The sequence below is a fragment of the Cryptomeria japonica genome, chromosome 8, assembly GCF_030272615.1.
Source record: "Cryptomeria japonica chromosome 8, Sugi_1.0, whole genome shotgun sequence".
NCBI lineage: Eukaryota > Viridiplantae > Streptophyta > Pinopsida > Cupressales > Cupressaceae > Cryptomeria > Cryptomeria japonica.
Genome location: NC_081412.1, coordinates 191,970,080 through 191,989,153, shown reverse-complemented (window position 1 = coordinate 191,989,153; position 19,074 = coordinate 191,970,080). Strand labels below are relative to the sequence as shown.

Genomic DNA, 19,074 nt, shown 5'->3' with positions numbered 1-19,074 from the left:
AATCTTCAAATTATAGATTCTTTAATTTATATGACCTCCTGGCAGAAGCCATATAATTGCAACTTATACCTTTAATGTATGACAAACAATCCTAAACCTCTTAGTGCCGCCCACAATAATTATGGATTTCTTCTTAATGAAAAACCTTAAGACATAAGAGTTTTTCCTTTGAAACAAAATTATCCTGTTACAAAAATATATCCAATTTTTTTTTTTTTCAGTGAAGTAGATAAAGTTAAAAGAGATTGTGTGGTCAAATTCTTTTATAGAATTTGCGGATTGTTTACAAGCTGTCAAGACTCCTGGCAAACAGGAGCTCTACAGATGGGGCAATTGCTTTGGCAGAGAAGCCATTGATCGATGCAACGCCCATGCAAATAATGTTTACATTTGGGAAGAATGCGAACACTCTCTTCCCCACCAATTTCTTCCAGACAAACACAACACTTTTCCCTATTCTCTTCTTCCACTAAACACCCATACTTTACTTTGGGCAACCCTCGAATCCTCCACCTGCACAAACAATTTCCCTTAATGCGAAGAAAAAAGTCCCGAGGCGAGCTGTGGGTTAATATTGAGAATCCTACAAACATTCCCAGAGCTCCGTTAATAAATTGTAAGGAGGAAAGCACAAATTCGTGTGCTTCCCCTGTAAACTCTACTACACTGTAGAGATAACGATTCCCTGCAACCACGTCTACAAAAAGAAGCAACATGCAAATAATATATCCCACACCAACGCAAAAGGCGTATAAAATTAGAATTAGAGTAACAGCCGTCTTGAACTTTTGGAGTTGAACCACTGCTCTGCGCAGAGAGAATCCAAAATGCTTCAGTGAATTCCAAGGCGCCTTTCCAACTAGAATCGAAGGCTGTGCCATCACATAACTCGCTCTTCTTCTACCATTCATCAGCTCTGATCCAACCATTGAAAATAACTGCACTGTTTTGGTCTGTTGTAGACATTTTATAAAGATGAATGAACTTTTACTTTTACTTATTTTCTACGGAAGAGAAGCTTCTTGAATGTGAATGGCGATTCCATTCAATCTTTTGAACAACCCAATTCTACAGTGTGACGATGAATGTTAGAAAATGTTGGCAGTCATTCTAGAAACAAAAGCGATATTTGATCGATACAGTGGACTGTGGAAACTTTGATTATTTGAGCTGCGTGGCCTTCTTATCTTTCTCAATTTCTCCCATCGTGTTATATTTTCTTATATTCATAATTATTTTTCATAGCAATCCTATATTACACAATTTAATGTTTAAACGTTAATTTGAATTAATTAAAAAAATGTTTCTAGTATAATCAAAGGTAAATTTTGGTGTGATGTTTATGATGATCCAAATAAATTAAAAAAATTTAGTCAAATACATTGTATTGTGAAACATTTTAAAACCAGCATATATATCTTAAATTTTAAGATATATACATTATAAGGTATTGAATTTTTTTAATTTAATATTTTTTTATATTAGAATTGAATGAAAACATTAAACGCCCTTAGAAATAATTTATGTATCTTAAAACTCATGGTATATATGTTAGTAGCAATGAAAGCTGCAATGTGAAAGTGAAAATTACACATTTAGAAAATGGGAGAAAAAAGAACCCACGCATCAATTTGGATTGTAAAAATATTTCATTTGTTAAATAAGAAAAGTCTTAAACATCTAATATATTAAAAAGTCTATAGCAATTAATGAAGTTTTCATATCAAATGGAGTTTTTTTCCTTGATCATTAATCTTATGGATTTTAGATTATATAACTTTTAATAATGTAAATAAATATCTGGTTTCTATTCATTAATATTTTGATAGTGCACAAAGCACATAAATTTAGCAAAGATTAACATTTTCAATATTGTTGTTGATAGAGAATCGGTTGACAATGAAAATAAAAATGATGTTTGAATAGTCTCATAAGTTAAATTTTTTAATGGAGAATTTTATGTTGTCCACAAGTATGAATGTATGTTTATCTATTCAATACATGAGCATTAGCTTAAATAAGAAAGCGCAAGTCTATGTTGATACCCTTTTAGCTAGGAGTCAAGAATCGAGGGGTGCTGATTTTGTCAAAGTCACCATTGGTAGGATGTCAGCCTCATCCCTTACATTATACTTTACCCCAAGGATAACTTTAAGAACCCCTTCCCCCCGGGCAACTATGTAAAATCCTGGCGAATCAGACATTATTTTCAGGGGGAAATTTTCATATTGATGGTGAAATTTATTTTTAAAATGAGGAAAAAGTTATTTTGTATTGGCGATTTTTTTTCTAGGGTACGAAAATGCCATAAATTTTTGGCAAATAATACCTTGTTCTATGGGGAAAATATTTATTGTGGGAGGCGAATAATTTTTGTTAGAAGGAACAAATATATAATTGTATGAGCGAAAAATTTTACTCTGAAGGAAAAATTATTTACATGTAGTGGCAATTTTTATCCACCGCTTGAAAATTATTTAAATGTATTGGCGATTTTTTTCCACCGCTTGAAAATTATTTAATTTGTTTTGGCGAATATTTTGTTATTTATGGTACAATATATAATTCATTGGCGATTTCATGAATTCATTGCCATTAATAGATAAGGCACATCACATCACATCAGTACATCACATCACATAATACATTGAGTTTTATTTCAGCCCAATTTTCTGAAGAGAACATAGCTCAACAGAAAGTGCCCGGAATGGAATTGGATTCAATAGACACGTATCAAATGTCATGAATCACAATCAATAATTTTGTTCATTTAATATATATCTATTCACTTACGGCAATCCACTCTGTCCCCATGACTTCCATGTGATGCTTGCCAATTTGGTATTGGTTCAAAGTTGTTTCCATTTTTGCACAATAGTGCATTTATGGGAAAGATTTGCAAAGATACGAAAGATTTAAAAAAATTTATAGTAGTTAATACTGTTAAAGAAGTAATTATTACAATTAAGAGCTTCAACAATTTATATCTGATCTCTGCTTCTTTCATCTTAAATTAACCTTTGCCATTTGGTAGATAAATCATCAGAGCTCATGGTATTTTAGGCTTATAAGCTCACTGCTCAGGTTGTTTAATTTGTTAATCTATTTTCTCAAGATGGACACTCCCATCTGCTTGAGAAGCATTTTTGCAGAGGACCAGAGGGCCTTTCTAGGCTCTGTTAGAAACCCAACCCTCCAATCAGTCTGCAAGGAGGTTGGGTCGTTCACCAATGAGGCTATGCATATGGTGCTGGGCAGAGAATTTCTGTGAAATGAAAATAGGTACCGTGTTAACACGAACCTTACATCGCGCTTCTTAGTGTCTCTTCTGGACCTGGGAGGAGACAAGGTGGGTATGTTGATGTTGTTGAGGAAGGTTTTTAAGGAAGACTTCCTCAGAGACGACATTACTCTTGTCATTCTTGCAGAAGTAGGGGTGGGGATCCCTCGGGCGAGTGATTTATCCAAGCTTCTCCTCCATGACCAAACACTACCAGTGGCCAGGCAATCATTTCTCCTAAACCTAAATGTGGAGTAGCTGACGTGTCACAGAAAATGGGCGCGGATTGGTAGGGACTTCCTCTGAAAATGGTTCCTCCTGGACGACTTTCCAAACTACATGTGGATTGAAGAATTCTCTCAGCTTATGCTGTCCGAAGAATTCTACATGGAAGGAGGGCCAGATTCTTAGGGAAAAATTGTAAACAATTCCACTACCTGTGCCCTAGCACCGCCCCCTTGTAGTTTTTTTTTCCTATGTCCTTGAACCCTAACAGGCTGCCAGTGGCTCACTCATTTTGTCTTTTAAGTTTTTGGGGGACTCAAGTCTCAGACAAAAAAGTTGTAAATTTCAAAAGCATAAATATTAATGATAATTTTTCAAATTCTAGTTTGTTTCACTTTGCCTTTTACAGTTTTATTGATATAAAAATGCTTTCTATAATTCTATTTCATTTTTATTAATTAATCTTTCAAATGCTTTTTGTATATGAGCTACGTTATTTCAATTATTTGTTAAACAATGGAAATAAATTTAATACCGTGATCTTTTATATGTAATGCTATAAAAAAAAATTCAATTTGTTCCATTAATTATTTGTACATTGATTATGGTTGATTATAATTTTATAAATATATACTATATAGTCATTCAAAATACAAAATTTAAAAAGTATCAAGATACAAAAGTTTATCGGTAAAGGTTTTTTCATTCTATTAATTCAAAAGTTTCAAGATACAAAATTTTCCCACAACTTATAGCAAGCAGACAAAAAACCTAGTTCATTGCCGATAGGCCGCTCACTCAATATCACTATCCCCCTGGGTCACCTCCTCTGAGTGCCTTCCCTCCTCGGAGGTTGATGCTTTGGCTTTCCCTTTTTTTGCTTCAGCTTTCATTTTTGGAATGCAGTTTAGGCACCCAAAGTCGAGGTCGCCCTCCAAGCTTGCCAGTAGTTGTATGGCCCTTCCTTCTTCAGCCCTATCTCTCAATGCCCTACCAACCTCCATCCTTGCCACCACATGCAAAGCCTTCAGGACTTCATCCACCCTCATTAATTTCGCAAAGAGTTTCATCACTTCCCACCCCACTCGGGTGCGTTCACGACACTATTATTTGATTTCATCCTCTGGGCCATGAATAAAAGGAAGCAATTCCTCCTAGTTGTCCCCTTCCTTAATTTGAATGCCAACTCCCGGCACCACCTACTCCAAGATTGAATCCATGTTAATCAAAAGCTCCCCATCAATCAATTTGACCAATGTGAGTTTTACCTTTTCCACCTCCGGTTTGAATTCACAGGCTCAGGCCATAATCAAAGAGTAAACCTCCATGTTAGTTCGATACCGGTGACTGATATATGCCACCTCCTCCGCAAGCATCAGTCGAGCTACCGCCCAAAACTTCTCCTCCTTAAACCTGAACAATCCTTGCATTTGTTTATCAAATACTTTGCCCAAAAAGGGCACCAACTTCTTGTATGTTCGAAGTGTGAAATCGGCCTCCATTGTCACCTACAATTTCAAAATCACTTCTTGCAAAAAAATGTCTTACAGAAGGTACAATTTTATGAACTACAGATTTGTTCTGCAACTGCTTCAAAGCAAAAAGTGGTACACAGATCAAAAGGTAAAAAAATCTGCCTCTGTCTTATAGGTCGGGTAATTAATGTGCATGATAAGACATTAATGCCATGAGATCAGGAAAAAGATTTCCTGTCATCCTCCCCTTCCTCCATTTGTGCGACATGCCGCAAACAACTCCTTCTGCAACAATTAATTGCCACCTTGGCATTTGTCCTTTCCAAATTTGCTCGCCTTAACAGGTTGAGGACTGCAATTGCACATTTTTTAAAATTAATACACTAAATTTATGTTGAACTTTTATATATAGTTTTAAACTATTTTTGAAAATTATATATCGTAAACATATTTTCAAAGAATTTTGTTAAAATTTTAATTAATATTTTCGATTTAATATTGAATGTTTTCTTTTTAATATTAAATTTTTACCTTTCAAATTGTATATCAAAATTTTTATTTTTATTTAGTTATTTGTTTTATTCTAGAAACTAAGTTTCATGTTTTATACTATTTTTGAATTTCAAATTTTTACAAATAATATTAACATTATATTTAATAGTTATCTCAAAATATTGCACATCTTTAATTACAAATAATATTAACATTATATTTAATAGTTATCTCAAACTATTGCCCGGAATTGAACATTTTAAATTTAATTAAATAGAATTAAGTCTATAGTCTATAGACTATAAATCTCTTTTATGGGTAGAATTTTAAAATGATTAAATAGACTTTAAAAACAGACCCGAAAAGTAACACGAGTATGGTGACGTGCCAAAAAAATGGCAGAAGTCGTGGGACCCACTTCATCTTAAAATAGGTACCATCGACCGTTGGATGAACAAAGATCAACAACTAGGGTGGATTTCGGCCCAAATGTGGGAAGTGAACACCTTTCTGAGAACTTTGCCCAGAATTGGACATTTTAAATTTAATTAAATATAATTAAGTCTAAAAAGGTTTTTTTTGGGCGGAGGTTTAAAATGATTAAATAGACTAAAAATCAAACCAGAAAAGTGACATGAGTATGGTGACGTGCCAAAAAAATGGTAGAAGTCGTGGGACCCACTACATCTTAAAATAGGTACCATCGACCGTTGGATGAACAAAGATCAATGGCTAGGGTGGATTTCGGCCCGAATGTGGGAAGTGAACACCTTTCTGAGAACTTCACCCAGAATTGGACATTTTAAATGTAATTAAATATAATTAAGTCTATAAAGCTTTTTTTCGGGCGGAGGTTTAAAATGATTAAATAGACTAAAAATCAAACCCGAAAAGTGACATAATTATGGTGACGTGCCAGAAAAATGGCAGAAGTCATGGGACCCACTACATCTTAAAATAAGTACCATTGACCGTCAGATGAACAAAGATCAACGACTTAGGGTGGATTTCGGGGAGAATGTGGAAGGGAACAAATTTTTGAGAACTTTGCCCAGAAAAGTGACATGAGTATGGTGACATGCCTGAAAACTAGCAGAAGTCATGGGACCCACGACAACTGACAACAGGTACCATCGTCCATTGGATGAACAAAGATCAACGGCTTAGGGTGGAATTCAGCCTGAATGTGGGAAGTGAACACATTTGGGAGAGCTTCACCCGAAATTGAAACATTTTAAATTTAATTAAACATAATTAAGTCATTAAAGCACTTTTTCAGGTGGAAGTTTAAAATTATTAAACAGACTTAAAAAACAGACCCGTAAAGTCACAACAGATACCTTGGTCCCTCGTCCGTTGGATCAGCAGAGATCAACGACTTAAGGTGGATTTCGGCCCGAATGTGGGAAGTGAACACATTTCGGAGAACTTCACCCGGAATTGAAACGTTTTAAATTTAATTAAATATAAGTCTATAAAACACTTTTTCAAGTGGAAGTTTAAAATCAGACTTAAAAAACAGACCTGTAAAGTCACAATAGGTACCTTGGTCCCTCGTCCGTTGGATGAGAAAAGATCAACGGCTTAGGGTGGATTTTGGCTCGAGTGTGGGAAGTGAACACATTTGGGAGAACTTCGCCCAGAATTGAACATATTACATTTAATGTCCTCAGAATTTATACTGAAGTAGTGAATGTTTTGTCCTTCAGCATCGAATAGTTAATAATAATAATTAATAAAATTACAACATGATTCTTAATGTCCTTGGAATTTATACTGAAGTAATGAATGTTTTTTCCTTTGGCATTGAATAGTTATTAATAGTAATTAATAAAATTACAAAATGAGATATTTTGCCCTTTAGGTTTTACATTTCTACTTTTCAGAGTTTTCAAAATAAGAGACTCGTAAATCATAATCGCCTTTCATTTCTTGGACAAACCTGTAAATTGGGGGAGATTCAGAAACAACTACTAGATTGAAGAATGCAAGTTGCAACAGAGACTGTCTGCGCCAATCTAGTGAGCTAGAAATTCCAATTTTCGGGTAAAATCTAGAACACCTACATCCTGCCTTTTTTGCTTTTGGTAATCTTGTGGTCCAATTTGAGGGTTAGAATTTTCAATTTTTTATCTAGCATTATTTTGAATTATTAACAATAATAGTAATGGGGAAAACGAGAAGCCATAGTTCAATAAGAAGCCAAGTGAAAAACAAAATGCACCTAACCGAACTGGTTAAAACACCAAGTTTCACAAATGAATACCATGATATTTATGACCCTGCTATCCATGGTGAAAAGCATATCATAGATATTAGATATACATTGTCTAGTAAGGCGGCAGATGCATCCAGGGCAAAATTTACTATTTTCAACCCAAAGATAAAACAAAACAAAAAAAAAATCGCATCATGGGATGTTGGATTGGGAAGCATGGTGTTACCTGAAGTATTCCCTTGCCCTGATGTTGTCATGGCCTGCGCTAAAAATTATGTTGAAGATAAAAAAGCAATTGTCAATAAAAATACAAAAGAGGAAATTCTATCCATAAACAAGGGAGAATTTGCTCATTTGTTGAACCTAGGATTTGAAGCCCAAAACGCAAATGTCCAAATTGACCTTGAAAAGCTAGTAAGGAATTATGAGAGTCTCAATCCAAGTCGTAGAGATTCATTTATCAAAGCTCTAATAAATATTGGTACTGGTATTGTGTTGGAACAGAATCATAAGCCTCCTTATGATTCTAACATTTTTGTTCCATGGGTTGGGGATACTATTTCCTTGCTGTCATTTTGCTTAGGATTGGAAAATGATAGGGAAGTGGGTGCAAGCCTTCTTGAAATTATTTATAATATCCATTGTGCAGGTCAGCCAATAAGATATAATTTTATTGAGCACATTGTAAAATCCATGCAAAAACAATTACTGATGATCAAAAAAGGTTCCAGTAAGACATTTAGGTTCTCATCCTACTTGTGCTATCTCCTCCTATCCAAGTATCGTGCAATATTCAAGACCAACAAGCTTCAAATTGTGAGCTATAAGATTGATGAGAAGACTGGGAAGAGAACAGAGTGTCCAATATATGATTAGACCCCAAAGATAAGGATGCATGATAACAGAAAGAACTACAACCATTTTGTAGACTTCTTTTTGGCACCAATGTATAATGAAATTACAAGCACTCCAGTGCCTAGGTTGCTTGTGTCTTGTAGAGATTGCATTCAACTTGGAAGTCAAATAGAATTGGCTGACTATTTCTTCATGGAAGAATTCACTATGTTAAGGTTTTACGGATCGACAGTAAAACCATATAGACTTCCAATACACGTGATAGACAGGGTATTTGCATTAGAGTATGTACACCAATTGGAGAACACAGATAGGAACTTCCATGGTCAGAAAAAGAAGAGCATATTTCCTTTCTTGCCTTTCTCATGTGGAGGGTTCACATTTGAGTGAAAAGAATTCAATGTGGCACATGATTTTTTAACAGTTTTTAACTTTGGTGATGAGGGTCTCTAGCAGTATGATCCAATCGGTGTAGTTCAAGCAAGGCTTAAGAAAAATGGGAACTCTTCAATGTTATGTGAACATGAAAGTAAACCATTGCTAGAAAATCTTAGAAACATGGACTCCTGGGATCAGGTTAAAAAAGAGATGGAGAAAATTGCAGCTGCCAAAAACATTTCAACAAAAGAAATTTCATCACAAATTATGGCATTGCAAATGCACATAGAGAGGACAATAGAGGAGGGCCAGGGCATCCAAAATAGGAGGTCCTACAATTTCTACCTAAAATCTGCTAATCCATCTAACAAATCTATTCCCAAATCAATTCTATACGAATGTAAAGAGAATTATTTCACTCAAACCAAAATAAATGATTTTTGGACTATGAGGAGGAATCTCGATGAACCAAAGACAAGTGAAAAATTTGAGAGCATCAATGAGGATGCAGAGTTTAGCAAATTGTGGGATACGGAGCATGGCGGGACTGAAGGTGATGATGATGAGCATGAGGTTGTCGTTGAGCCCCCTCCAACAACTGCTACAATCTCAAAAAGACTAGGTGGAGTCGGTGAGTCCATGAAAGAAAGATATAGCAAAGGGGAAAACCTTGTGGAAAAAATGGATTTTGAAAGTGGTGGTTTAGGTGCCAGAGGAGATGGCATTTGGTATCTACTTCAGGTACAACTTCCATCACAGTCAAAATCAAAAGGTCATCTTAAACCAGTCATTGGACTTGATTCTTCAGATTCATCATGGATAGGTACTACTCATTACCCTCAGGGTCCACCTACATTTGTTTCAGGTTCAAATCCACAACCACCACCACATCATGGTATTCCCATTGGTGGTGAATCAAGTGCCACTGCCACTGGTGGGAAATCTGGGGATAGTATTCCTATTATTGTTTAGTCAAGTGCCACTGTGATTGGTGGGGTTGGCATGGGTACTACTACTGATACTAGTTGTCTTGGTGTTGGACAAGGGCAACAACAAAATATCTCTCACAAGAGGCCACTAGAGGTAGATACTCAATCTCATACTATTCAGAATTCTATATCAAGTGCCACTGACACTACAAATCAATCATTTGTAGCCTCAGATCACACACCTCAAAAGACTATGAAAACTACACATGAAAGTGTCAGTGGGACAACATCAAGAACTGTTGTTGGTAATCTTGGTCAAGCATTAGTTAAAACCATAGGAATAAGTGGAACTGGAGCCTATGGTATTCCTATGTCACTTTTCAAATATTCAATTGCTTCAGCAAGCCCAAATTTTCAATTTCGTGATTACTATGAAAAATATAAAAACACAACAAAAGCAAATAAAGAAACAAAGAAAGCATTTCATAGGAATTTTGTGTCTGAAGTTGTAAACGAACAGCCTCCAAGGAACAGGGTATTTCCAACATATGACCCACAGAAAGATATGACGGAGTTCATGGTTGTTATGCCCCCAGACTCATCTAAAGATAAAAATCCACCACACAATCAGATAGATCCCTCTCAATTTCAAGTTAGCACCCTCCAAATGGATTTTTCCAAAGTACATAATGTGGACAAAATTAGTGTGTCAAAAAGGACTAACAAAGTGGTCTACACTTCACTGCTAAAGGTGGAGAGAGAAAACAATAAACTGGAGAAACAAATAGAAAAGTTATAGGTAGACCTAGAAAACGAAAAAATCAAGGAGGAAAGCAGCAGATATCAAGTGCAATGATTTACAGAAGAGGATAAAAAATTCAGACTCTACAGTAGAAATTGCAGACCAAGAGAAGAAGGATGCAGAATTGAAAGACCTGACAGAAAAACTGGCTAAAAGCAGTAAAAAAAATGTTGAGGTAAAAGCGAGTTTTAAAAAATTATACAAAAGTTATGAGTCTGCTGTCGCCGAAATGAGAAAATTACAAGACCTATTGGATCATGGGAAGGAAAAAGAAAAACATTTGCAAGAGGAAGTAGAGGAAGAAAGAAAAAAATGTGCACAAATGAAAGAAGACCTGCACAATGCAAATGATAAAATAAAAACTTTGGAGGATAGACTGAAAGATAATATGAAAAATACAACAAAGTATATACAACAAAACATTTGGTGGCAAATAATGCAGAGGAGTGAGAAGTTGTGTGAATGGTTTCAATTGACTGAAAGTATGAGACATTTTTTTATAAAAATCAAAGGGCACTATGAGAAGAGCACACATGTTTATTCAAAAGAGGAAATGGTAAAAAAGATTCTGAAAGTAGTCTACAGTTCTAGTTACATCTACTTGGCATCCAAGGGAATTAAGAGCCGCACTGATGCCATAGTTAAGACATCATCTATCATTCAAAAATACCAAAAGCTAAGGGAAACATTAGAAGTTATGGACAGTTGTGGAAAAAAGATAGTGAAGCTACAAGAAAAGAAAAATAATTTGATTAAACTTGGTTTTCCTAAGCCTGTTGACACGTCAAATAAATTCATTGGAGAAGAAGTTTACAAAAAAATCATGGAGATAAAAATGAAGTCTGATTTAGACTTGCTTCCAAAGGACACAACTCCCAAAAGCTTTCTGGAGTTCATCCAACCATTTACAACTCTAAATTCGGTATTGGATGAAACAGTGATGTCAAGTAAATCTTCTAAATATGGAATGTTGATGAAGTTGGAGTTGACTTTCCATATTTTATAGAATATTGACCTTCCATCAGACAAAGAGTGGAGCACCCTACAAAAACTGGCACAGAATTCTTAAGAATCATAGTATGTATTGCACAATTTTCTTCTTTTATTCTTAATTTCAAGGTTTTATGTTTTTTCTATTTGCTATTTTGCTAATCCAGCCTATGAATCTATGATGCACTCGCTATTTCTCTTTTGATAATCCAGCCTATGAATCTATTTTATGAATAGGAAAAAAACAGCACTCGCTATTGCTATTTTGCTAATCTAGCCTATGAATCTATGATGCACAGTGCAAAACTTCAACCAGTAAATTTGTATTCTCAAATTCTCCCTTGCTTTAACATTTATGTGTTTCTCTATTTCTGATTAGTAGGTTTTAGGCACTACTATTATCTATGTTTAATTTGTCATGGCATGAATTAATATTTAATTTTGAACTCTGTTTTTTGAACAGGAGACATCAAACATGTAGCAGATGTTAAATTGCTAATACGGCCTGTGATGGCCATATAAATATGTGTTGAGTTTGTGATTTTGATGTTCAGTGTTCACATGTTGCAAACTTGCAATTCAACCTGAAGTTGTTGTTGCTCCCTTGTTTCTATAAAAGGGAATTCAGGGTCATTTGCAATTTTGCAAAGGGTTCTGAAACTTTGTATTCACTTTTGCATGGACATTGGAGAATTGCACAGGAGTTTTTGTTGCTCTCTTGTTTCTATTAAAGGGAATTCAGGGTCATTTGCAAAGGGTTCTGAAACTTTGTATTCACTTTTGCAATTGGCATGGAGAATCACACAAATTGGTGTATTACTATTGAATGTATTGTATCATATGGCTACATTTTGAAAGAATTAATGAAAATCTAAGTTCTTGACATGTGTATTACTATTGAATGAATTGTATCATATGGTTCTAAAATGTATCACACAGATTTGAGACTCAAACATGTATAAATAAACAATAAACATCTCTGTATCAATAAACACATTATGGTTTTTTTTTTATCATGCTATTTTAAATCTGGAAATAGAAAGTTGAAAAATACAATTATAAATCAATATTAAATTCTAATTGCAAAAAGTAATATGCTTTTGTAATATGAATGATGAGACACAGTAATAAGATTAATAAATACCAATCTCTTACAGTTGCCATTCATCCTCATCAAATTCAGTGCTTTCTTGATTCTCGTCTGTGGTTTCTTCACTCTGAGTCTAAATCTGTATATCTTCGCCGAATTGCATCTCAATGCTACCAGTAGGTCCAGTAGTCCCACTGGATTTTTGGTTTGAAGTGTTTTCCAAACCTCTTCTTTCACATTTGGACCTCCAGATTTGTAGTGCCCTATCGTAATGAAAAGTGTGGACATCATACCTAGATGTATAGAGCCTCAAGCAATTTTCCAAATTTTTGTCTAGTTTGTTTCTTAGCTTTGATTTTAGGAACCCCAAAGCACTGAAAACTTTCTCATCTTCCACCGAACCCAATATCATGGCAAGACATAAATCAACAAGCTTCACATATTCTGGCATTAAATCACGCAAGGATGCGTTCTCAACTATATATTTCCAAAGCCTTGTTACTAATCCCTCTTCACGGGGGTTCTCCATTTTGGCATATTGTTCTTTCATAGTGTATGCAAAATGAGATGATTTCTCTCGAAGATGAGTTTAGTCTAATATTCCATTTATAGTTACTCCATTAAATTCTTTGGATAATTAAAATTGTTTTACCAAAGTCAGTAGCTTACTTCGAAAATCAGATGCACTATTGAGGCTCCAATAATGAGGAAACATAATAGACATGGCCTCGAGTAGGTTGTCAGAAGGGAATCTACTTCTAATTTGTGAGGAAAGATCATATGCAATTTTCTTCACAGAAGTAGTTACAGTCTCAACAATCTTGTCGAAATCTTCCTTTGTAACTCTTGCTAGTTTCTTCCTAGGGTGCTTTCCTGGTTCCTCGGGGTCTACCATGGCATAGAAGTGCATTGGTATCTCAACTCCCCGTACATTGGCACATACCTCCCCGTCTTCACCGATATGTAAAAAGTTATCAGGATTGTTCAAATCTGTGAGTGTCCTCCACTTAACAAATTTTTCATCAGATACTGTTGGTTGATTTCAATGGAGATTGTTGAGGGTCATGCATGTCATCTTACGCAGTGTAGCATATTCTGCACTATACAGAGCTCTTTTTTGGGTAGCCTTCATAATATTCCTCATTTCCTCTAGCATGGGCAGAAGAGCTGCTAAAGTTAAGAGTGTCTCTAAATTACTTAACCTACCAAGAAGTTCAGGAAATTTCGGTTGATCTAATTTGTCGCGAGTTGTGTGAAATAGTCCAATCAAGGATGAATATTCTAAAAGCACTTGATGCACTGGACCATCCAAAGAGATCCATCTGGTATCATTATCCTTGAGAAGCTTGCTCCCATCAGTTAATCCATTAGCAAAGTGTTGAAATTCCATAAACCGCTTGGGACTTCGACAAAAGTGTGAGTAGAGCTCTCTGATTAAAATTTCAATTTTTTTAACCAAAGAAAACTTGCTCACAATTCCAAAAGCTAGATTCATTTTGTGAGCCATGCAGTGAATTGTAGTAATGTATGGTGCAAATGAAGTTTCAATCTTTGTACAAAGACCGTTCCTGTGACCTTGCATTACTGAAGCTCCATCTGCTCCAACACAAACCAATTTTTTGGCTACCGTCATGTAATCCATACCTCCATATTTAATTAAACTTCTCTTTACTAGTTGAAATAAATTTTCCATTGTCGCGCTCTCCTTCATTTTAGCAACAGATGGTAGATGAGGTTGGCGGGTATGATTCTCTACATTATAAACATACATGCATACCCATGAAGTATTTTCTACTATCGTAACTTCGTCTAAAGAAAATGCAATGAAGTTTGACTCTCTTATTTTTTCCTGTACATCTCCTTTTTCAACCTCAGCAAGACAACTTGCCCATTCCCATCCACTGTTTACGGACTAGTATCTATTAGGATAGTTAGGAACTTTCAAAAAGTGTAATAAACCACTAATTGATGGGAAATCTGTCATAACAACTTTCTCAGTTGTTCTATTTGCATTGCTTTTCTAAAAACAACTTCAATAGACCCTTTAACTTCAGCAGGCTTCATCTGTAATTTCTCATGAAAATAATGCTCTTCGGTATTCCTCACATGCTTACATTCATGCTTTGTTTTCCATCTTATCACTAATTTTTCAACCCCGTCTATCATTTGTTTTTCATAAACTTTACCCATATGCTTTTCTATGGTGTCAAATTTTAGATGCAACCTAATTTCCTTGTTATGTTTCCAAGTGAAAATCTTACACTTGCATTCTATTGGAGACTCACCTTCAATTGGATTCTCCACTGGTTCAATGAATGGATACTTTGATGCCCAATTAATTTGAAAATTCCTCACTGACATATCCCACTCCCAATCCTTTTTTGATTGTGGTTCACCCTTTTTTGATATGGCTTTTCTTTTCCCCTTTCGTGCATTATCATCAATGGCATTATCACCCAAGTCGATTATATCATTTCGGCTAACTTGGGTATCTACTAGATAATCTTCTTCAAGATCATCCTAATCTGAGATATAAGGTTCGCCGCCGTCTTCATTATGCGATGCAGGTGGTGAATTTTGTACTTGTACTTGTGATGACGTACCTTCCTAATTTTCACCAGTACCACAATCTTTCCAATGCCAAAGTACGAAGACAATGTTCTAGTTTTTGTTGGCCTCTCCTGGCCTTCCTCACATTCAGGTTTCCTACCCCTCTTCCTGTTCGATATCTCCAACGAAATAAAGGCTGCCAAAAAAATATCAATTTGTTGAAGAAGAAATAATAGACTATAATGTATAATATACCACTTCAAAAATATGATTGCTCACCTTTAGGCTTTAGGTCACTAGCAATCGCCAATACAGTCAACAACAATGATTTTCCTTGGTCTGAAACTTTGCTATTGATCAGAATTCAGAGCCTAGAACCCACCATATTGTGTTGAGATAGATCTGATCTTTGCATGTATTTATACCAATCCTTATATGGCAAATTCTATAGGAATTTTATATGGTATACAAATATTTGGTGAATCCCGCATAACTATAACACGACTTATGTAATTTTCGAGGCGATTATAGGTCGTCCAAATATGACATGTAATTTTTGAGGCAATTATAGGTCGTCCAAATAATAGGTGAATACAGTATAGTTGGCGAAAGTTGGGGTGAATGGAGACATGCGTCAGGAAGATGTCAGGCGAATTGGGTCCCCCTGGCTAACAAATCTTCACATGCCTATAGGCGAATTAAGGTCATCTATTAAGGAAACCTTGGAGAGTGTAGGCGAAACAATTAAATTTACCATGTGTCCACCATATATTGTATTGGTGAAATCATCGCATAGAAACATTTAATTGCATAAACATATGGTGATCAGGCCATGACTTTGACAAAAATTGATAATGTTCTAGCGACATGGCCACCCCCAGACGATACAAAATATTCGCCATTTCTAACATGGCTGACGTGAAAAATTATCCATTGGCGAATATTCACCACTAAAGTAATCTCTACTTTACCCTCACTAATCATGCTCAACAAATTTAACTACAAACCTTTCATGTCAAAGATAAATTTTAATTAATAAGAATATGTTGTTTAACATTGTCAACATAAAGTCAGAGATAAGGAGGCCAACAAGAACATTGCAGATGGGACCCAGAAGACTCTTAAGGAGTTAGGAATTGATAAGTAACTATGAATATTATCTCTTGGAATATAAGGGGACTCAATAATCCCCACAAACATGACATCATTAGGAATATGATAAGGTACAATAAACCTGATGTTTTCCTAATCCAAGAAACCAAAATGAGTAAAGAAAAAGTTGAATCTTTGAAGTTCTTCAATAATGGTAATGTTATTGGTGGTAGTTCGAAAGGTGCTTCAGGGGGCATAGCTACCATCTGGAACCTTAATACTATCAAAGGTCGTGTTCTTATCCAGGAAAACAATTTCTCTTGTATAAAATTTGAGCATTAAAAAGATGGCACTTCTTGGGTTCTCACCAACATTTATGCTCCCAACAGTTTGAAGGCTAGAAATTCCTTCTGGAAATAACTCATTCAAGCTAGGGATAGCTTTAGAAATCTTAGTTGGATGGTTATGGGAGATTTCAATACTCCTTTGAGAGAGGAGGAAAAATTTGGAGGAAGCCCCTCCCAGCTAGAAAGTGGGCTAGCCCTTATGGATTTCACTAATTCTCAGGCTCTCAATGATGTGGAAATTCATGGATGCAATTACACCTAGACCAATAGGAGAACTGGTAACGATCTTATCCAAGTTCATCTTGACAGGACTCTCATCTCTGATGATTGGTATAGTCACTATTTTTGTTCTCTAATGGCCCATATTAGGGTTGGGTCAGATCACTTTTCAATTACCTTTATTGTTGATTCAATTAATAGAATAAGACACTTCCCTTTCAGATTTGAAAAAATGTGGACCCTACACCCAGATATCAAAAGCAATATTCAGAAATGGTGGAGTATCCAATTTGAGGGAACGACTATGTATAAAGTTGTTAAGAAGCTCGAAAGTGTAAAGGATAACATAAGACCCTGGAACAAATCCAACTTTGGGAATATCTTTGAGGATAAAGGAAAAATCCAGGAAGACCTTAAGAAAATACAGGACCAAATTCAGAAGGATGGTTTCAATACAGTATCCATTGCTGATGAAAATGAAACTCTCAAAAAATACCATGATATCATAACTAAAGAGGAAACTTTCTGGAAGTAGAGATCAAGATGCATTTGACTGAAGGAAGGAGATAGGAACACTAGATTCTTTCACATGTCGACGATCAAGCACAAATCAGCTAATAGGATAACCAAACTTAAGGTGAACAACGGGGAGCTGGTTGAGGAGGAAGAAATTAGGATTGAAGCTAAAAAGTATTTCTCAGAACTGCTCAAAAGGGATAACAGTCTGGATGATGAAGCTCAATTCTCTTTTTTTCATAACATCCCTTGTCTCATTGATGATCAATTGAATGTCTCCTTCTCTTCCATCCCCTTGACCTTGGAAATAAAAAATGTTGTTTTCTCTTTTGATGGTATTAAAGTGTCTAGCCCAGATGGTCTCCCCATGTTCTTCTTTCAAGATTTCTGGGATATTGTCGGCAAAGATGTCTCCAACGAAGTCAAGGAATTCTTTGGTGCCAGAAATTTTTTGAAAGAAATAAATGGCACTTTCATTGCTCTCATCCCCAAAATCCAAGGTGCTGACTCTATGGACAAATTTAGACCCATCAGTTTATGCAATTCTTTTTATAAGATTATCTCCAAGGTTCTTACTACTAGGCTTATGTCTATCCTTCCTGCTTTGATTAATCACCAGCAGAATGGTTTGGTCCCCGGAAGACAAATTCTTGACTCTATTATAACTGTCCATGAGAATATCCACTCTTTCGTTAGAGAAAAGAAGCAGGGTCTCATCCTCAAGCTTGATCTCTCCAAAGCCAATGATAGGGTTGACTGGCCTTTTTTAGTAAAGGCTCTTATGGCTTTTGGTATCTCCACTAGAGTTATTGACCTCCTCAGCTAGCTTATAACCTCTGCCTCTTTTGTTGTTCTTGTCAATGGTTCACCTTCCCCCTTTTTCCAAGCTTCTAGAAGATTAAGGTAAGGGGATCCCATATCCCCCATCCTCTTCATCATCATGGCAGAATGTTTTAGAAGGTCAATGGAAAATATGGTTCTGCAAGGCTCCTTTGAGGGTCTCCAACCTTCCTCTGTTGACATCATTTTCTCCCACCAATAGTTTGTCGATGATACTATCATCATGGGGGATTCGAGCATCTCTGAAGCTAAAATCTTGAACAGTACTCTTTTTAACTTTTCCTCAGCTTCTGGTCAGCTTATTAATTGGGTCAAAAGGGAAGTTTTCTTCATTAATACTCCTGAGAGAAGACAACAAAGAATCAGTAGAATCTTGGATTGTAGGATTGCTGATCTTCCAGCTACCTATGTTGGCCTCCCCATGGGAATTGCACCTCTTGATGTTTTTTGGAGTTCTCTAGTGGATAAGTTTCATAAAAAACTAGGTGGTTGGAAATGAACCCTTTTAAGTCGGGCTGGAAAACTCCAACTTCTTAAAGCCTCTCTTCAAAGTATTCTAATCTATGCACTAATTCTCTTCAAAATTCCAGTAAAGTATGTTGACGCTATTGAGAGAATTCAAAGAAAATTCCTATGGTCTGTGGTTGAGGACAAAAAAAGAATGTCTTTGGTGGCTTGGGACCAGGTTTGTAGACCGAAAAGCAGAGGTGGTCTGGGCCTGAGGAAAATCCGAACCTTAAATGAATCTCTTCTGTCAAAATAGGTTTGGAGAATGT

The 19,074-nt window shown here is 35.8% G+C and overlaps 1 protein-coding gene across 1 annotated transcript; it reads right to left on the bottom strand.

Annotated features, from left to right (window-relative positions):
• Positions 1 to 293: 293 nt before the first annotated feature.
• Positions 294 to 929, bottom strand: LOC131048371 (RING-H2 finger protein ATL13). The gene has a single exon (XM_057982314.1). It carries the CDS (start codon positions 927 to 929, stop codon positions 294 to 296), a length of 636 nt encoding a protein of 211 aa, XP_057838297.1.
• Between the last annotated feature and the right edge of the window lie 18,145 nt (positions 930 to 19,074).